General features: G+C 41.8%; 1 protein-coding gene across 8 annotated transcripts in view; it reads right to left on the reverse strand.

Annotated features, from left to right (window-relative positions):
- Positions 1-15,671, reverse strand: part of LOC131258369 (formamidopyrimidine-DNA glycosylase) — an 85,334-nt gene extending 69,663 nt beyond the window's left edge. Inside the window, exons 1-3 of one of the 8 annotated variants that reach the window (XM_058259651.1) lie at positions 15,228-15,671; positions 12,490-12,541; positions 1,318-1,375 (exon numbers count right to left, since the gene is read on the reverse strand). In XM_058259651.1, coding sequence (XP_058115634.1) covers positions 1,318-1,375; positions 12,490-12,541; positions 15,228-15,462 — 345 coding nt within the window. In that variant the 5' untranslated portion in view covers positions 15,463-15,671. The remainder of the gene's footprint in view (positions 1-1,317; positions 1,376-12,489; positions 12,542-15,227) is intronic. The other 7 variants (XM_058259647.1, XM_058259645.1, XM_058259649.1 and 4 more) reach the window with 7 other exon arrangements.
- Positions 15,672-16,838: the final 1,167 nt, after the last annotated feature.

Below are 16,838 nucleotides of genomic sequence, written 5' to 3' on the forward strand. Positions count from 1 at the left end.
CTTGGCTTCCCTCCCTTTGTGTTTTGCCCTTGTATTTTTTTAATAAATTTTCAGTTATCTCTATTTATTTGAAAAAAAAAAAAAGAGCGATGGCTTTCGTTGTATCAATCGGTGATACTGATAAATCACAAGTATTGTTGGTTTCCACGATTGCTTTGCTCGATTAAATGAATGACGTGTTTTATCTCGCGTAATCGTGAGCACTCAAGACAAGATGTTAATCGTTATGATAAAGGATAATTACTAGTGTGGATATTATCCTACCAAGTTGATTGGATCTAGAGTTGTTCATATGATACCAATCAAGAGATGCGTGTAAGGGATATATGCCAATAGGCTTGATTAACATGCACACAAGATCCCAATAATGCACTTGTGTGCATCATTAATGACTTGAGACAGGTGTCTTGGTCAGTGGGAGGAAATTTGGCACTATAATTAACCCCGGCTTGTTTAGAGAGCTTTCGTGTTAGAACAACCTCATAATAGTTTCCACCTGGGTAGAGATGTGTATGCTTCTCATGAAGATGTGTTAGGCACCGAGTTAGTTAGGTAGATCATGTGGTAGCAATGTTGTGTTTCATTACTAGTATTTTATGAGATTTGAATCATATGAACTTGTTTTGCATATAATTGCCTCCCAGATTGCATAGTTTGGGCCCTTTAATTGAAACATATTATGCTTAGTGGTTTTTTGTAACGTTGTACATATAATTGCCTTGTCCCTCAGATTGCAATATATTCTTCGATACATGTGATATTCCTCATGTTTCCTATGATAATTCCTGATGTTTCCATATCCCAAGGGTGCAATAAATGGTGTGATACTACTACATAAAACATTCATCTTAACCACTCTACCAATGGTAAAACAAGTCTCAAATGGTATGTCCCCCACTTCGAAATATTCACATTAGTGTCAGTGCCAAGAATGAGAACATATCATGATTTCACCAACGCATCAGTGTAGAACAGGATCCTTCATCATACCAACAATTCTGCACAATGTGCCCAAACTTGGACTAGGAAATGGGACTTTGTCACTAACTAACCAACTTCCTTCTGCAGGCCCAGACTCTTGTCCACCACCAGTGGCAAGCATAAACCTGTCAGAGATTCTATAGATCATTCAAATTTGTGGAGCAATTTGATGACTATACACTATAATTTCATTATAAAATTTCCGATGGTTTAATTGAACAACTGTTTGGAAATGTTGTATCTCAAAGGCTAGTCAGGCAGAGACTTAAACTAAAGATAGAGACGTGATAGATGCAACAGGCAATTCTCATAGACTGTGAAAGTGCAAACTCTTACTTCAATAAATACTTTGGAATATTTGGAAGGCCATTCATCAGTATCATTTACCATGGATCTGTAGACAACCAATCAATTACATCGTGAAATTCAATAACTACAGCTAGGATAAGCAAACTTTAGAAAACAAGCACTGCAGAAGAATGATAAGAGAATGATAGATTTCTAGCTCATATAATCAAGAATGAAAATTTTACCATTAGATAACAAATAAGTCCATTTCACATTGCGAAAGGAGTTGAACTCTTCTTCATTGCGAATGGTTTTACACCTCTAAGATTCCCTCAATTCATTTAAAACATGTGGCATCATGAACTTGAGTTGGAACTTGGAAAGTGTTAATGATGTGGATGTGGGTCGTACCACTATATGGCACACCTAGGCTCACTTAGATTTGTTTCTATGCTTGGTTTGGGACATGATCAGGATTCTTGCTTTTGTTATTAAGGGCACTTTTGTCATTATGAAAATTCATCAATATAAGAGAGGGAAAGCGGGGGCATCAACCCTAATTTGGGTCCTTCTCCTCTTCTTCTCTTTTTCTTCTCTTCTTTTCTCTCGTTATCTATACTTTGACATGGTATCAGAGCATCCTCGTTTCTAATTTTAACCTTTTTCTTTCTCCTATTCTCTCATTCTTTCTCCCTCTTTCATCTTTGGTACTTCTCATCCCTCTTGTAACGAGAATCTTTTAAGAAAGCTAGGGTTCCTTTTTCTTTTCTTTTCTTTCTTATTTATTTTTATTTTTTGTGCCGAGCCTTTTATAATAGTTTGTGTGTGAGTAGGTGAATGAAGTCCATGTGATCTCACCTCTCTGTGATTATTAGAAAAAGTTTTATTCAATACAACTAATAAATGGTGAGTCATGCTATTTAGACCAATACACCATGTAAAGGGAGCACTACGCTCTAAGTGTGTGAGCAAGACAATGAAAGGTTCTTCTCTATGCAAATTCTCTCAAAAGGCCTAAGCATTCCTGTGAAGGTTGCCCCTATTAGTCATTGTTGTTCTCATTTTCTCATTACTTCATTCATTTCTTATAGACCTGTGAAAGTTTCAGCTGATATCCCATATTTATCGAGAAGCCAAAGAAAAAGCAGGCCATTTAGCAAATAATGGGGTTGACTGCAATCATGTATGATTTCAGGCCAAGCATTTGACTTTTGTTGCCCTTCTTCTCACTGGACCCTTATAATCTGGTTTTTGTCTTCCTTTTTTTCCCATTGATCAGTGACACTAAACCATTGTTCGAAAACCAAGAACCCAAACTCGACTCAGTCGACCAATGAGTCGAGACTTGGAAGAGTCAACCAAGTAACTCAGACAAGTCTCGCAAATTTTGATTAGGTTTAACATAACAAGGTGCACCAGGCTAGGGAATTTTATAGTTACTGGGTATTCTGATACAAATTGGGTAGGCTCCCCAACTAATGGGCGGTCTATACCAGGTACTACGCATTTGTGAAGGGGAATTTGGTCACCTGGAAGAATAAAAAGCAAAGTGTTGTAGCCCAATCAAACGTTGAAGCAAAATATAGGGCAATGGCTCACACCACTTGTGAGCTTGTGTGAATCAAGAAACAGCTGCGGGAAATGGATTTTGCAATGAGCCTACCGATGCAATTATTTTGGGATAATCAATCAACCTCCCACATTGCAAACAATCCATTTTATCATGAAAGAGCCAAGCATATTAAAGTTGACTATCATTTCATACGTGAGAAGGTTTCTAGCAATGAAATTTCAATACCATATGTTCAATCTCAGGATCAACTTGCTCATGTGTTCACCAAAGCTCTTGGCCATAGTCTACAAGTATTTACTCCAAGCTAGGCATCGACGACATCTATACTCCAGCTTGAGGGTGAGTGTTGATGGCTATAGATGTGGGCCCTACCAATTTATGACCCACCTAGATGAATGTAATAAGAGGCCATACATTGAACGACCCACCTAGTCTTTGAGTTTTTGTCCATGTGTGCCTTTATTGAGCTTATTGGCTGCACTTATTATACATATGTCATAGCATGAGGGGTATTTTTAGATTATTTTTTTTTCTTTTTTGACTTAACATATAACGAGGGGGGCATGTAACCCTAATTTTCTCTCTCCATTCTCTCTTTCCCATTTCTTTTCTACCTTTCTATCAACTCTCTCTTCCTCTCTCTTACACGTCTTATCTCAAACTACAAAGCAATTTTTTTATGGAGATTGACTAGAGCAGTAGAGCTGAGTTTTCAGACACAAAAGCAGTCTAGTTTCATATAGGATTGATCCGTACTATGAATCAGCCAGGTTATTTGCTGCTCCAAGTCAACTTGACCAAATCCCTTTTTTTAGAGACAGAGAAAGATAACAACAATTTTACTGAAAAGCCGTAAAATCAGGAAAAGAATACATCCCGAAGGAAACAAAGGAACGAAAGAGGAAGGCCAGACGAGGCAGCCTTAACATGCACAGCCCATCCCGCAACAAGACTTTTGACTTTACAAATGACATCTTCAACACCCTCGCACTCATACTTAACACAACGCCCGTTCCTAGCTCCCCATAAGGCCAAAAAAACAGTCATTATGACCAATCTCAAGTGGCATTCCCAGATTTGCCAACTCCTCCATGCCAAGCCCAAAGCAGTTCCCCCACGACTTTGGCATCACCCAATCGACATGCAATGATCTTAGGAGATTATCCCAAACTCTTTGGGAAAAAGAACAATGAATGAAAGGTGATCAATCGATTCCCCATTCGCCATCCACATCAAACAAATATTAGGGTAAACTAGATCTCCTCTGGAGATTATCAACCATGAGGACTCTCTTCCTCCACAACCCATACAAAGACCGCCACGCGAGGAGGAGCTCCGTAGAACCACTAATGAAACAAACAAGGCGGACAAAGATAAAGAGGTGGCTCAAAGATCAGGCTGAAAAGAGACTTAACGGAGAACTTTCCTGAACGGTGTCTCGACCGATATATCGAGGCTTCTTCATGAATTGTTGGCTTGACGTTCTTTAGAAGGTCCAAAAGCTTGGCAAACTTATCGATCTTGACATCCAACATATTCCTACAGCAAGGAGGGACCCACACAACCAATCCCTCGTCGAATGAAAAACAATCTGCTACACTAATAAAATGATCAAGGGCAAGGTGGGCAATCCTCGGAAAGAGATCTTGAAGCACACAATCACCACGAATGCTTTTCGATTTCTGGTTTCGCCGGGTTCAAGTTATGTAGTAAGCTGCGAATGCTTAAATGCAAACTTAAGGAGTGGAGAGGGGTGGAGGTGCGGAAAAGAGAAGTTGAGTCCGCAGTCATCCTTGCTGAGCTGCAGAAAATCGATCGCGATGTTGAAGAGGGTCAGAACTCTTCTCAGTCCTTCCTCAGGAGGATCCAACTGATTCAATCCCTCGTTGCTCGGCTAAAGGAAGACGAAATATCCTGGCGCCAGAAATCCCGCTGCAAGTGGATCCATGAAGGTGACAGGAATACTAAATGTTTCCATGGCATGGCCAGTGAGCGTTCCAGAACGAATTCAATAACCAGTTTGATGATTGGGGACACCAGCATCGAAGATAAGGACCTCATCTCTGATGAAGCTGTTCAGTTCTACAGCCAATTGCTAAGGAGTGAAGGGTGTCCAAGCCCTCGCTTGACGACCTTCATTTTGATCGTATCTCTGAAGAGGAAGCTATTGCCCTTGAAGCCCCTTTCTCTCCCCTTGAGGTGAAGAAGGCCATAGACGAATTGGACGGGGACAGGGTGTCTTGGCCCGATGGATTCCCAATTGCGTTCTTTCAACGGTTTGGGGAGATCATTCAAAGCGACGTCATGGATTTCTTTTCTGAATTCCACGCGGGAGGCAGACTGTCCAGAGGGTTAGGGGCATCATTCATCGCCCTTATTCCTAAAAGTCCAGGAGCTAATTCTCTGTTTGATTTCAAACCGATAAGCCTGATTGGGGGTCCTTACAAGATTCTTGGGGTGATAGGCTCCGTCATTTCTCATCACCAAAGCACCTTCATTCCTAGTAGGCAGATCATCGATAGCGCCCTCATTGCCAACGAATGCCTCCACTCCATATGCAAATCTAAATCTAAGGGCCTAATATGCAAATTGGACATCCAGAAGGCGTATGATCATGTCAACTAGGATTTCCTTCTTTACATGCTTCAGCGGATGGGCTTCGGCGAGAGGTGGAGAAAGTGGATTAGAGAATGCGTGGGCTCAGCTGTCTTCTCTGTTCTCGTCAATGGTTCGCCGAAAGGGTTTTTCCCTAGCTCCAGGGGTCTGCGCCAAGGAGACCCGCTTTCCCCCTTTCTCTTCCTGATCGTGGGCGAGGCCTTCCCCAGAATGCTCAACAGAGGCCAGGAAGCTAGTATTATCAGCGGGTTCAAAGTGGAGGGGATGTCCACCCCGATTTCCCATATTCAATTCGCCGACGACACCCTTCTGTTCAGCGAGGTCGAGCAAGACAAAGTTAGTAACCTGCGTACTATAATTCGGTGTTTTGAAGCCGTGTCAGGTCTTTTGTCAACATGTCCAAGTCCACAATGCTAGGGGTGAATATGGAGGAAGCTGAAATCAAGGAATAAGCTGACTTCTTCCGTTGTTCGGTTGGTCATTTCCCTACCTCTTTCATGGGCCTCCCGCTGTGTTTCAGGAAGCCACCTAAGAAGACTTGGGATAAGGTCATTGAGAGAGTCAGATCCTATCTAGCTAACTGGAAAAGCAGGTACCTATCTTTGGGGGGTCGCTTAACCCTGATCAAGTCTGCGCTATCAAATCTCCCTATATACTTCATGTCGCTTTTTAAATGTCCGGTGTCGGTTGTGAACACTCTGGATAACCTTTGAAGGGATTTTCTTTGGCACGGCAAGTCTGACAAGGATAAATTTCACCTGGTTAACTAGAAGGTGGTCTGCAGTCAGTTGCAAGATGGCGGGGCTGGTATCAAGGATCTCAAACTCATGAACCGCGCCTTACTAGGAAAATGGATATGGAGGTTCGGGAATGAAGACGGATCCCTATGGAATGAGCTGATAAAGTGCAAATACGGGAGTTCTGAAAGGGGCTGGTGGACTAATACTTGCTGCAAATATAAAGTGTCTGCCATCTGGAGAGACATTCTTTCCACCAAGCCCAAAGTTCTCAGCGGCATCTCCATAGCAGTTGGTATGGGAACTAGCACTCGGTTTTGGTTGGACCCCTGGTTGGGGCATGGAATCCTTAGCACTGCCTTTCCGAGCATATTTCGCATTGCCAAATTCCCATCCATTATGGTTGCTGACTATTTCTCCACAGTTGGAGGAGCTCCGGTTTGGAACATCGAATGCAGAAGAGATCTTTGTGACTGGGAGATAGACGAATTCGCTGCTCTCCTCTCGTATCTACAGCCTACAGCCTAACCTCAACGTGCCTGACAAACTGATCTGGAGACCGGATAAACAGGGCACGTTCTCAGTCAAATCTTTTTACGACCTCTTGATCGGTAGACTCTCTCTTCCCGCTGGGCTTCTGCATTACCATGACTGGAAGTATTCCGTTCCCCCTAAAATCCCGATTTTCGGTTGGCTGGTCTGTAAAAAGAGGGTCCTCACTGTCGATAACTTGCGAAAGCGGGGTATGCCGATAACTAATATTTGTGTTTGTTATATGGCCAACGAAGAGACGATGAATCATCTCTTCATTCATTGCCCTTACACCCATTAGATTTGGTCGGCTATTCTCCTCCATTTCAACGTTCCCTAGTGCTTCCAGGCCTCAACTGCTAGCCTCCTTTCTTCCTGGCATGGGGTCAATTGTGGGAAACATCGTACTCCCTCATGGCGTATGGCTCTTCTCGCTGTATGGTGGGCTGTTTGGGTCGAAAGGAACGATAGATGCTTCAATGATAGAGTCAATCCTGCGGAGGCCACTTTCCTTAGGGCGATTCACTGTCTAGTCGAATGGGCCACTTATTCTGTTAAGCCTTTTGATTGTAATTTTGCGTTTTTAGACGCTTAACTGTTCTACTATCTCAGTAGAGCAGTGATCCTGTTGTTTTTGTTTTCTGCTTCCTTTTTTCCTTAATACAATATTTTGCGTTAATTTTTATTTTTTATTTTAAAAAAAAAAAAAGAACACAATCACCACATCAGGCATCTACCCAAAAACGAATACATATCTCATTGCCAAGCCCAAAGGATATACCCCTCCTAACCAAGTGTTCAGTAGCTGCCAATGCTTTCCAAACTGCACAAGCTCTATAAAGCGAAGAGCTCCTCACGAACTAGACACCCCCTTACATGCCATACTTGCGAGCTATCAATTGCCACCAAAGCCTTCCTCTTCTCCACCATAAAAGCACCTTAACTTTCTGAAACAACCTTTGGAAGGACCTTCCTAAATCTTGAGGTAAGAATCTTGGCCAAAATCTTGTAAGGACTCCCCATGAGGCTAATCAGCCTAAAATCTTTCAACTATTTGTCCCCTTCCAATTTGGGTATAAGAACTATAAAAGAGGGCCCCAACTCACTTCTAGAAAGACAACTCCGCTCAGAAAACTTCGTAACAAAATCCATAATATCCTTTTTATCAATATGCCAATATTTCTTTAAAAAAAGAAGAAGAAGAAGAAGAAGAAGAAGAGGATAGGAAATCCATCTAAGCCTAGAGCCTTATCCCCATACATTGACCCAAGGGCCGCTTTCACCTTTTCCTCCGAGATTGGCTTTTCAAGCTCAAAAGCTTCCTCGAGAGAGATCACAAAAAACTCTAAATTATCCAACCTCGGCCCCTCTCACTGCTCCCAAATAACAACTTCATTATCCAACCTTGGCCCCTCTCACTGCTCCCAAATAACAACTTCCTATAATAGGAGACAATTGAGTCATAAATCTTATTTTTGTCCGAAGTGTTAGACCTGTCCACGATAAGACTAGAGATTCTATTAGAGTGACATCAGTCCAATAGCTCCTTTGAATTACATATATATATATATATATACATATATATATATATATATATATATATATATATATATATATATATATATATATATATATATATATAAAGAAAGTGTTTTTGTCCCATTCTTTAAGCTACACCGCCCTTGATCTCTGGCGTCATTTAATTTCCTCTTGCTTGGCCCAATTGGCATATTCGAGGGAAAGATCAGCCCTTTTCTTTCTATCTTCACAATCAAGTCGTCGCCCTCTTTTAATAAATCAATCTCATGTATTTCTTCTGCTAACTTGTCAAACTCTTCCTCCCTTGCACCACAACCCTCTTTCTTCCACAACTTGAGTTTTTCTTTCAACATCTTTAACTGTCTGCTAATCTTGAACCCAACATAACCATCTACCAAAAAAGAGGACCACCAATCCACCGCTAATTGCTTGAAGCCTTCAACTTCCAACCAAGCCACCTCAAACCTAGAGGGTTTTTTACCCCAATTCTCTTCAACAACTTCTAAAACAATGGGCAGTGATCCAAAACAAATCTAGGAAGACCATTTTGATTAACCAAGGGAACTTTTTGAGCCAGTCTGCCGACAACACCAGCTCATGAACACCAACCCTATAAAAAAATCTCAACATAGAGCTAGTGTACAACACCATAGAATCAAGCGTACCTCTATTAATTGATTGAAGCTTGAATTCATGCACAACGACGATGTCTGCCTTTGACTTTCTGTAAAGTTTCTTGACTTGTGCCCTCTTGACGTTGCAACCCAACCCTTTCACATTCCAAGACGATATAATCATTGATCATCACCTTTGCTCGATCTCAGCTCTTCCCTCTTCTTCCTTTGGCTGCAAAATCATAATTAATGGAGCATTCTAAGCTTAGCAGCCCCCTCCAACCCTTACGAGACTTCTTGGGCTTCACCATTTGAACAATACGTTGACGTTGCGTAGCCCTAGCCTGGACAAATTGATAGAAGTCATAAATGTCTTCATCCCGCGTACCATAAGACATCCTTTTACAAGAACATCTTTTGTCCAGTAAAATTGCTCCTCCATGATCAACCCTTTGCTCCAATGAAACTCAAAATTCGTAGCATTCTTCTCCGCATCGACCATACAGACAGGAGCTGAATCATCTCTCATTTTCTCAACACAAAGGGGTGTGACAACAATAGCTTCCTCTAGAAGTTCTCCTTCCTAAGACCCAACAACCATCAACAGCTCTCCTTCCTCTGGGTCATTTGCTTCTTAAGGCTCAGCAACCGTTGCATCTCCTTTACTTCTTTACCCACTGGCAGACCGAACCGACTTTTAACTAGATGTCATCCCTTCCCTACGCAAATCTCACAATAGCAGACTCTTCCGAAGGCATGGAGAGCTCGAGATCCGTCCGATCCTCATTACGAAGAGAGTCCAAGGAGGAACTCTCCTTCGGAGCCTGGATAGAAGGCCTTTTTCGATATGTGTGTGTGAGGTGAAATGACTTCGCATGTGAGATCTTCAAGTGCATGTTGGGATGATTTATAAGTCGCCACACATGGGGAAGGATAAATCACCACACGTGTGAGCGAAATAACAATAGCTAAGGGACTAAGTCATCCTCAACACAAGTTTCCTGGATGGACCTTTCATCTGTTGACGAGTGGGCCTCCCCCTACCATGTGTCATCATCAGAGTTATCTTTGTCGCCCGATTCAAAAGCTAAAGAAAAAAACCAATGCAAGGAGACATGAGCAGTCTCCTCTTGACACATGTCCAAGATTTGGGGACCACCCCCGTTTCTTAGCTCAGGTCTGAATCGAGCTCTTTGAACCAAGAACTTCTTCCCCTTGAAGCTCTCTTCATGTAGCATCCTAAGTTCTCGAGCCAGTTCCTCCTCCAAGCTTATTCGAACAAAGATGAAGCCCGCAGATAAGACGTCATATACCTATCCCTACGCAGCACCACCTCCATCATAGCACCCACTCTCCCGAACACCCTAGAGAAGCTAATCAGTAGCCAACCCTCCAGAAATCCTTCGACATAAAGGGTTGGATAATCTGATAAAGCCGTCTTCCTACTTACCTTCTTCCCTGGCCTTGATTTCCTCTTCCAGACAGTTTCCCATGACTCATTGTCCTCTTCTCCAGTATTCTCCTCAAATCCTTCATTGTCTAAATCCTTTGCTCTCCCTCCCTCGGTCTTTCCATTCTTCCCAGCAATGTCAGCATGTAATCTCCCCGGTTGCGAATCGTAACCCGACACCCTTGTAGCAGCAGCTTTTCATCTCCACTCCAACTTCCCAACTCTTCTTGACGGAACTTTCAACATAATCGAATCCCTAGTTGACTCGCCAAGTTTTCAAACAATGGATTAAATTGTTTAAAAATAAATTTTATATTGAAATGGATATGCCAAAGAAGCAATCATTCTTGTCAAACAGTAATTTTTCTCTCACAATGCTATTGACTATCACCCTCCTAAATGAGATACAGAAGTACTTCTTCCAAATAGACTTCACACCCAACAGGTAAAAGTCAAACCATGATCCTAACTGGAATTTTACTACTAATCTTTTGTAAAGTATAATTATAAATTGGATACCACAAGTTCTAATCTTCTACAAAATACAACATTACACAAAACTAAACTTCATAAAAAATAAAAATAAAAAAATAAAAAGGAATCTTTCTAGCCATTATGCATACTAATGATCAAGCTCCACCAAGGTTTAAAAATAGGTTTGGATGTGACGAATCAATGACCACCGAAACAGACTCATATCAGCCATATAGACCAATACGAACCAATATATGCCAATACCCCCAGTCTAGGCTCTACTTCGATGTGGGATATTGTTTTATAGTGGGTGTTCTCCCACATTGTTTCCACTGTTGTGGCCCACATGACTTCAGTTTTGGCCTCAAATTTAGTCTATGGGCTAGTAATTGATGGATGCACTAACGAAAGGATTGGATCGTAAACAAGAGCCCCACACAGTTGTTCTCAGGTTTAAGCTATGAGTCATATGCATGCGTATCAAGTTGACTCCACCTAGTCAAGCCCAATATTTCAAGTATCGATGATATTATCGATAATATCGCCGATATTATCAATATCGCTAGTTCGGTGATACCAATAACACTAGTAGTATCAGAAATTCCAACTATCGGTGATATATCGTCGATAAATTTCAAAAAAAAAAAAAAAACCAAATCACCAATGTATCAATATCACTAATGTATTGCAATATTTTCGACTGTATAAATTGTAGATGTTGCTTGTATCACCGATCGATACGATATTCTCGATAATCTCGCCAATGTATAGATATTGCCAAAAATCTACTTACTAAAAAAGATTTTCCATTTCAACTTTTTTTTAACATGGTCATATGATGAAATGCATGTATGTGTGTATATGTATGCATGGATGGATTGATCATGGATGGATGGATGTATATATCTATGCATAGATAGATGGTTAGATGGTTGGTGGATGGATGGATGAAAGGTTGTGTGTATGTATGCATGCATAGATGGATGGATGGATCATGCATGTGTATGTATGTGTGCATATGTATCATTGTCCATTTGGATGGTTGTGTGTATGTATGCATGCATGGATGGATGGATGGATCATGCATGTGTATGTATGTGTCATTCCCCAATATTCTCCTGAGACAGCGATACATGCTTTTAGGTCCCCATTAAAGGAAAACTTATCATGTATGCATCTTTTTACCATTATTTGATTCCTAAATATTCAATTGTGTCTTTTCGCATTTGTTGACGTATCTTTGAGAAATTCTATCATTTTCCCCATGTTTCCCTAAGTCAACGTCACATGATTTTAGGCCCCCATTAAAAGAAAGCTTATTATGTATACATCTTGTTTTAAATTATTTGATTCCTAAATATGCAAATGTGTGTATTTTAGCATCTCCTGAAGTTTCGTTAAGAAATTCCTCCATTTCCTCCATGTTTCCCTCAATCAACAATACATCTCCGGCTATCAGCAATATTGATACCTATTTTCGTATCCCCAGCCAACAATACACGTAATGATACCAATACTATGAACACTGGTCAGGCCAACAAAGAGGGGGTGGGGGAGGGTGGTTTTTGTTATCATTTCAATACCCATTGATACCGATACATATAGGGCAAGCGACACATACCAATTTCAGGTGATATTTAAAACCTTCACCTCTATAGACTAAAAGACTAAGCATGAATGTCTCACCTCCGGTATTTTGTAACAGCCACCCCCTTAATGTATATGGCACCCGCCATGCCTGAAATACAATAAGGATAATAGAAATAAGCATGCTTCTTGAAAATTAGTTTAGTATTCATACTAGGAAATAAAGCGCAATATTAACAAATATTATAAGATGTGGAAATCAAATGTAATGGGGCAATCAATGCTATCAACTGGGACAAAATGTAAAGACTGGACCTATGAAATTAAGAATTGATTACTGTTAACAGTTAAAGAAAGGTCTGGAAAGGTTAGAACTTATAAGATGTAAATCATTTTAAAAGAAAAGATGTTGGCTAGTGCTGCAACATTTTACAATATATCTCTTCCATTCTATTTTATTCACAACATGGAGTTACAAGAAGTAAAACAAACCTAGAACTAAACATAGAAACATAACAAACATCAAGATATTAACACAAGCTAGAAGCATATAATAGCTAGTTTTGTATCATTGACATAGCTCCATGCTTCGTGTATTCTACAAAAACATCAGGAGAGAGAGAGAGAGAGAGAGAGAGAGAGAGAGAGAGCAAATTGAGGAGGACGGATCTCCTCGTTCTCCCAAGGAGATTGGTAAGGATCTTCATTCATTGCCAACAACTAATTTTGACTACACCAAGTCAACATTTTCTATATGTATATAAAAATCCCTATTGGATCTTCCAACTGATCTCTAACCATAGACTTGGGTCCACCCGTTGCTGCAATGGCCACGAGGCCATATGGGTTGGTCCAAAGAGAGAGAGAGAGATGGCGGTATGGGTTGTTGGAGGGAGAGAGAGAGAGAGAGAGAGAGAGAGAGAGAGAGATGAGATGCGGGGGTTGACGTGGGGAGAGAGATGTTTTGCATATTACAAAATTGCCCTTGAAATCCTAATGGGCCAAGACAGGCTGGATTTGTGCCACGGGTTGTACACAATCCAAATCCATCTTGATTGAAAAAAGCGCTTGAATTTTAAGCTCGAGCCTGGCCCTTAGAACTAATATTCTAACCTAAGTCAAGCCTGGCCCATTGATTGCCCAATTCTTATACATGGACATGTTTCCCTCAGCTTACACTATGTTTTCCACATGGCATTTTCAAGAGGCGTTACAAGACAAAATGTTTAGCAGTTAAGGAACAAGATGTTCACAAAATGAGTGCGGTGTTCTCCTTCCCCAGGCAAAGCTGAGAGAGAGAGAGAGAGAGAGAGAGAGAGAGCTTACTGGAGCAATGTTGTCATTGAGGTGCATTTCCATCCTCTTTCCCTCTTTTTAAAAATCAAATCGTTGGCATGTAAGTCACTTACAAGGAAGTGACTTCTCGCCCCCAGCCCCTGAAAGTTTCCTGGCAGTTTTGTCTGTAAGTAACTTACAGGTGAATTTCCTCCCCAAACACCACCTGTAAGTCACTTCCCACTTACCCAACTTACAGGCAAACAAAAATGCCCTTAGGGGTTGTTTGATTTTTTTTATTTACAATTGGATTACTTGCATGTGTAATTGCAACAGCATTTCCAATGTGGACGTTGACAGGTAGCTTGTTTGCAAAGCTTCCTTGGAATACAGTCGCATGATTACGGATTGTAAAAACTGTGGGGCCCACCATGATGTCGGTATCTTATCCACGCCGTCCATCCACTCCGCCAGCTCATTTAGGGCTTCAACCCAAAAATGAGGCAGATCCAAAGCTCAAGTGGACCAAACCACAGGAAACCGTGGGAATTAAAAGCCTAGCATTGAAAACTTCTTGGGGGCCACAAAAGTTTTGGATTAGGCTGATATTTACGTATTCCCTTCATACATGTTTGTGTGACCTTATGAACAGGTTAGATGACAGATACACATCCCTGTGGGCCCTAGGAAGGTTTCAATTTTGAACGGCGGTGGTCATTATTCCCCCTATTTCCTGTGGTGTGGTCCCCTTGAGCTTGCAATCTGCCTCATTGTTTGGCTCATGCCCCACAATGAGATGGTAAAACAGATGGACGGTGTGGATCACACACATGCATCATAGTGGGACCCATAGATTTTATAGGTACCTAATCCCTGTCCAATTTCATGCATTTCGATGGTGTACCAGCACCCTTTGATAAAACAACAAGCCCATCCACACATTCAATGGAGAGTGCTGCTTCCACCAATGGGATCCAAGGGGACCAACTGAATAGCTAGTCTGGAGGAGCACCAAACCATACCCTTACACGGACAGAATTCGAGATCATCCTGCAACCACACCCACCCCATGCCTAATGCTCCAACATCCATGCAGTTACTGCCAACATTTGCAAACATAATGTCTAATATGAAATTTCCACACCTTATAGTGGTGTAAATTTGTATTTGGGGCTGTTGGCGCACCTTTGATCATGGCGGATTACCTGGTAGGAGGAGTCGAACCCATCAAATGATCAAAGCCATTCAAATAAGAGCATGTAAAGTTAACATAGAGACCAATTTTAAGTGTTCCTTCCATTTCGCATACCTTAATTGAAATGCTTGTAATTATCCAATCATGGCAAATTTTAGGCCGTGCGTAATCGACGGTATTAAACATAGGAGTGGTCAATTGGGCCCCACATAGGTGTACCAAACATCTCTTACGAATGCGAGCGGGAATTCAAATCCCAAGGGTGCATAAGATTCCGGCATACAACCAACTGGAGTTGCAGCAATGCCGCTCTCTCGCCGAAGTGGAATGTCATGTGTACTGATTAAATAGAGAAAGAGACTCTTACCGAACTGGAAAGAGGGGAAGGGAGGAGAGTCGAGAACGAGCCACATGTTCTTGCCCTTCCTACAAGCGGCTACAATGGTTTTGCCGGTGAGAGAGGCCTGGAAATCGGAGGGAGAGAGGCCTCCAGCATCGATGACCTTGTCATCGTCAGCTACTATCGACCGCTTGATCTTCTTGCCTACACAATGCTCCTCTATTGCCCTTCTAGCAGCTTCTACCTCCGGGAGTTCCGGCATTCTCTCTCGATCTTCCTTCTTCTCTCACAGGGAGAGCTGGAGTGGGAGGACAGTAGAAAGAAACAGGCTGGCGTGGAAGCGGATTGCCTGTGACCCGGGGCACCGAGATATTCCTGTGCCCGGGGCGGTGTGGGCCCACAGATATTTCAGTAACTAACCCACTCCGTCCATCTGTGACAGAAATCTAAAAATTAGGCAGATTCACAACTCAGGTAGGCCACACCAATCGAAACAGTGGGAACGGAAATGTCCACCGTTGAAACCTTCTTGGAGCTGACCATGATGTTTATATCCCATCCACACCATTCACAGGGTTATTACCACTTTGATAAACATCACGCGCGAATACCATCCTGATACAAAACTTCTGTCGCACCCGGGCGTTCAATCCCTACTGTTTCGGGTGGCATGACGAACATGAGTTTTGGATCTTCGTGATTCTTAGAATCCTGTCATCCTATGGTCTTGAAAAAAAGATGGACGGAGTAGAATTATGGTGGACATCTCCGTGACCCCACACAACCCCCGCAGGGGACGCGGACTAAGTCCTACTCCCGCCCGTCTCCAGCTGGGAACGGGCAGGAGCTGTGAGTGGCCACCGTTATGCATGAGTCTTATCCACACCGTCCATCCATTTTTTTTTACTATCATTTCATGTTATGCGCCCAAAAATGAGGAGTTCAAAGGCTCATGTGAACAACCCTACCATTGGAAACTTCTTGGAGGCCACTCAAGTTTTGGATGGAGCTGATATTTGTGTTTTCTCTTCATCTAGGTCTACGTAACCTTATGAATAGGTTGGATGGTGAATAAACATCATAGTGGGCCTTGTAAAAGTTTCAATGGTGAGGATCATTATGGTCCACTTGAGCCTTCGATCTACTCATTTTTGGTCTTATAACCTAAAATTATAGGAGGAAATGGAAAGACAATGTGGATAAGACCCATACATTATGGTGGCCACTCAAAGCTCCCACCCGTTCCTAGACACATACATCATGAGTAGGACTGCAGTCCACTCCCCTCGTAAAGGTAGAAGCTTTGAGTGGCCACTGTGATATATAGGTCTTATCCACATCATCTATCCATTTTCTCCAAAAACGAGCCAAATCTAAGGCTTAAGTGGACTACATAGTAGGGATTAAACTCTTATCGTTGAAAACTTCTTGAAGGCCACTGAAGTTTTGGATGGAGATGATATTTGTGTTTTCTCTTCAGCTAGGTCTATGTAACTTTATGAATAGGTTGGATGGCAAATAAACATCACAATGGGCCCTATAAAAGTTTCAATGGTGAGAATCATTATCATCGTTGCTTCATGTAGTGTGGTCTACTTAGGCCTTGGATCTGCCTCATTTTCAAGCTTACACCCTAAA

Source organism: Magnolia sinica, chromosome 10 (genome assembly GCF_029962835.1).
Source record: "Magnolia sinica isolate HGM2019 chromosome 10, MsV1, whole genome shotgun sequence".
Classification (NCBI taxonomy): Eukaryota; Viridiplantae; Streptophyta; class Magnoliopsida; order Magnoliales; family Magnoliaceae; genus Magnolia; species Magnolia sinica.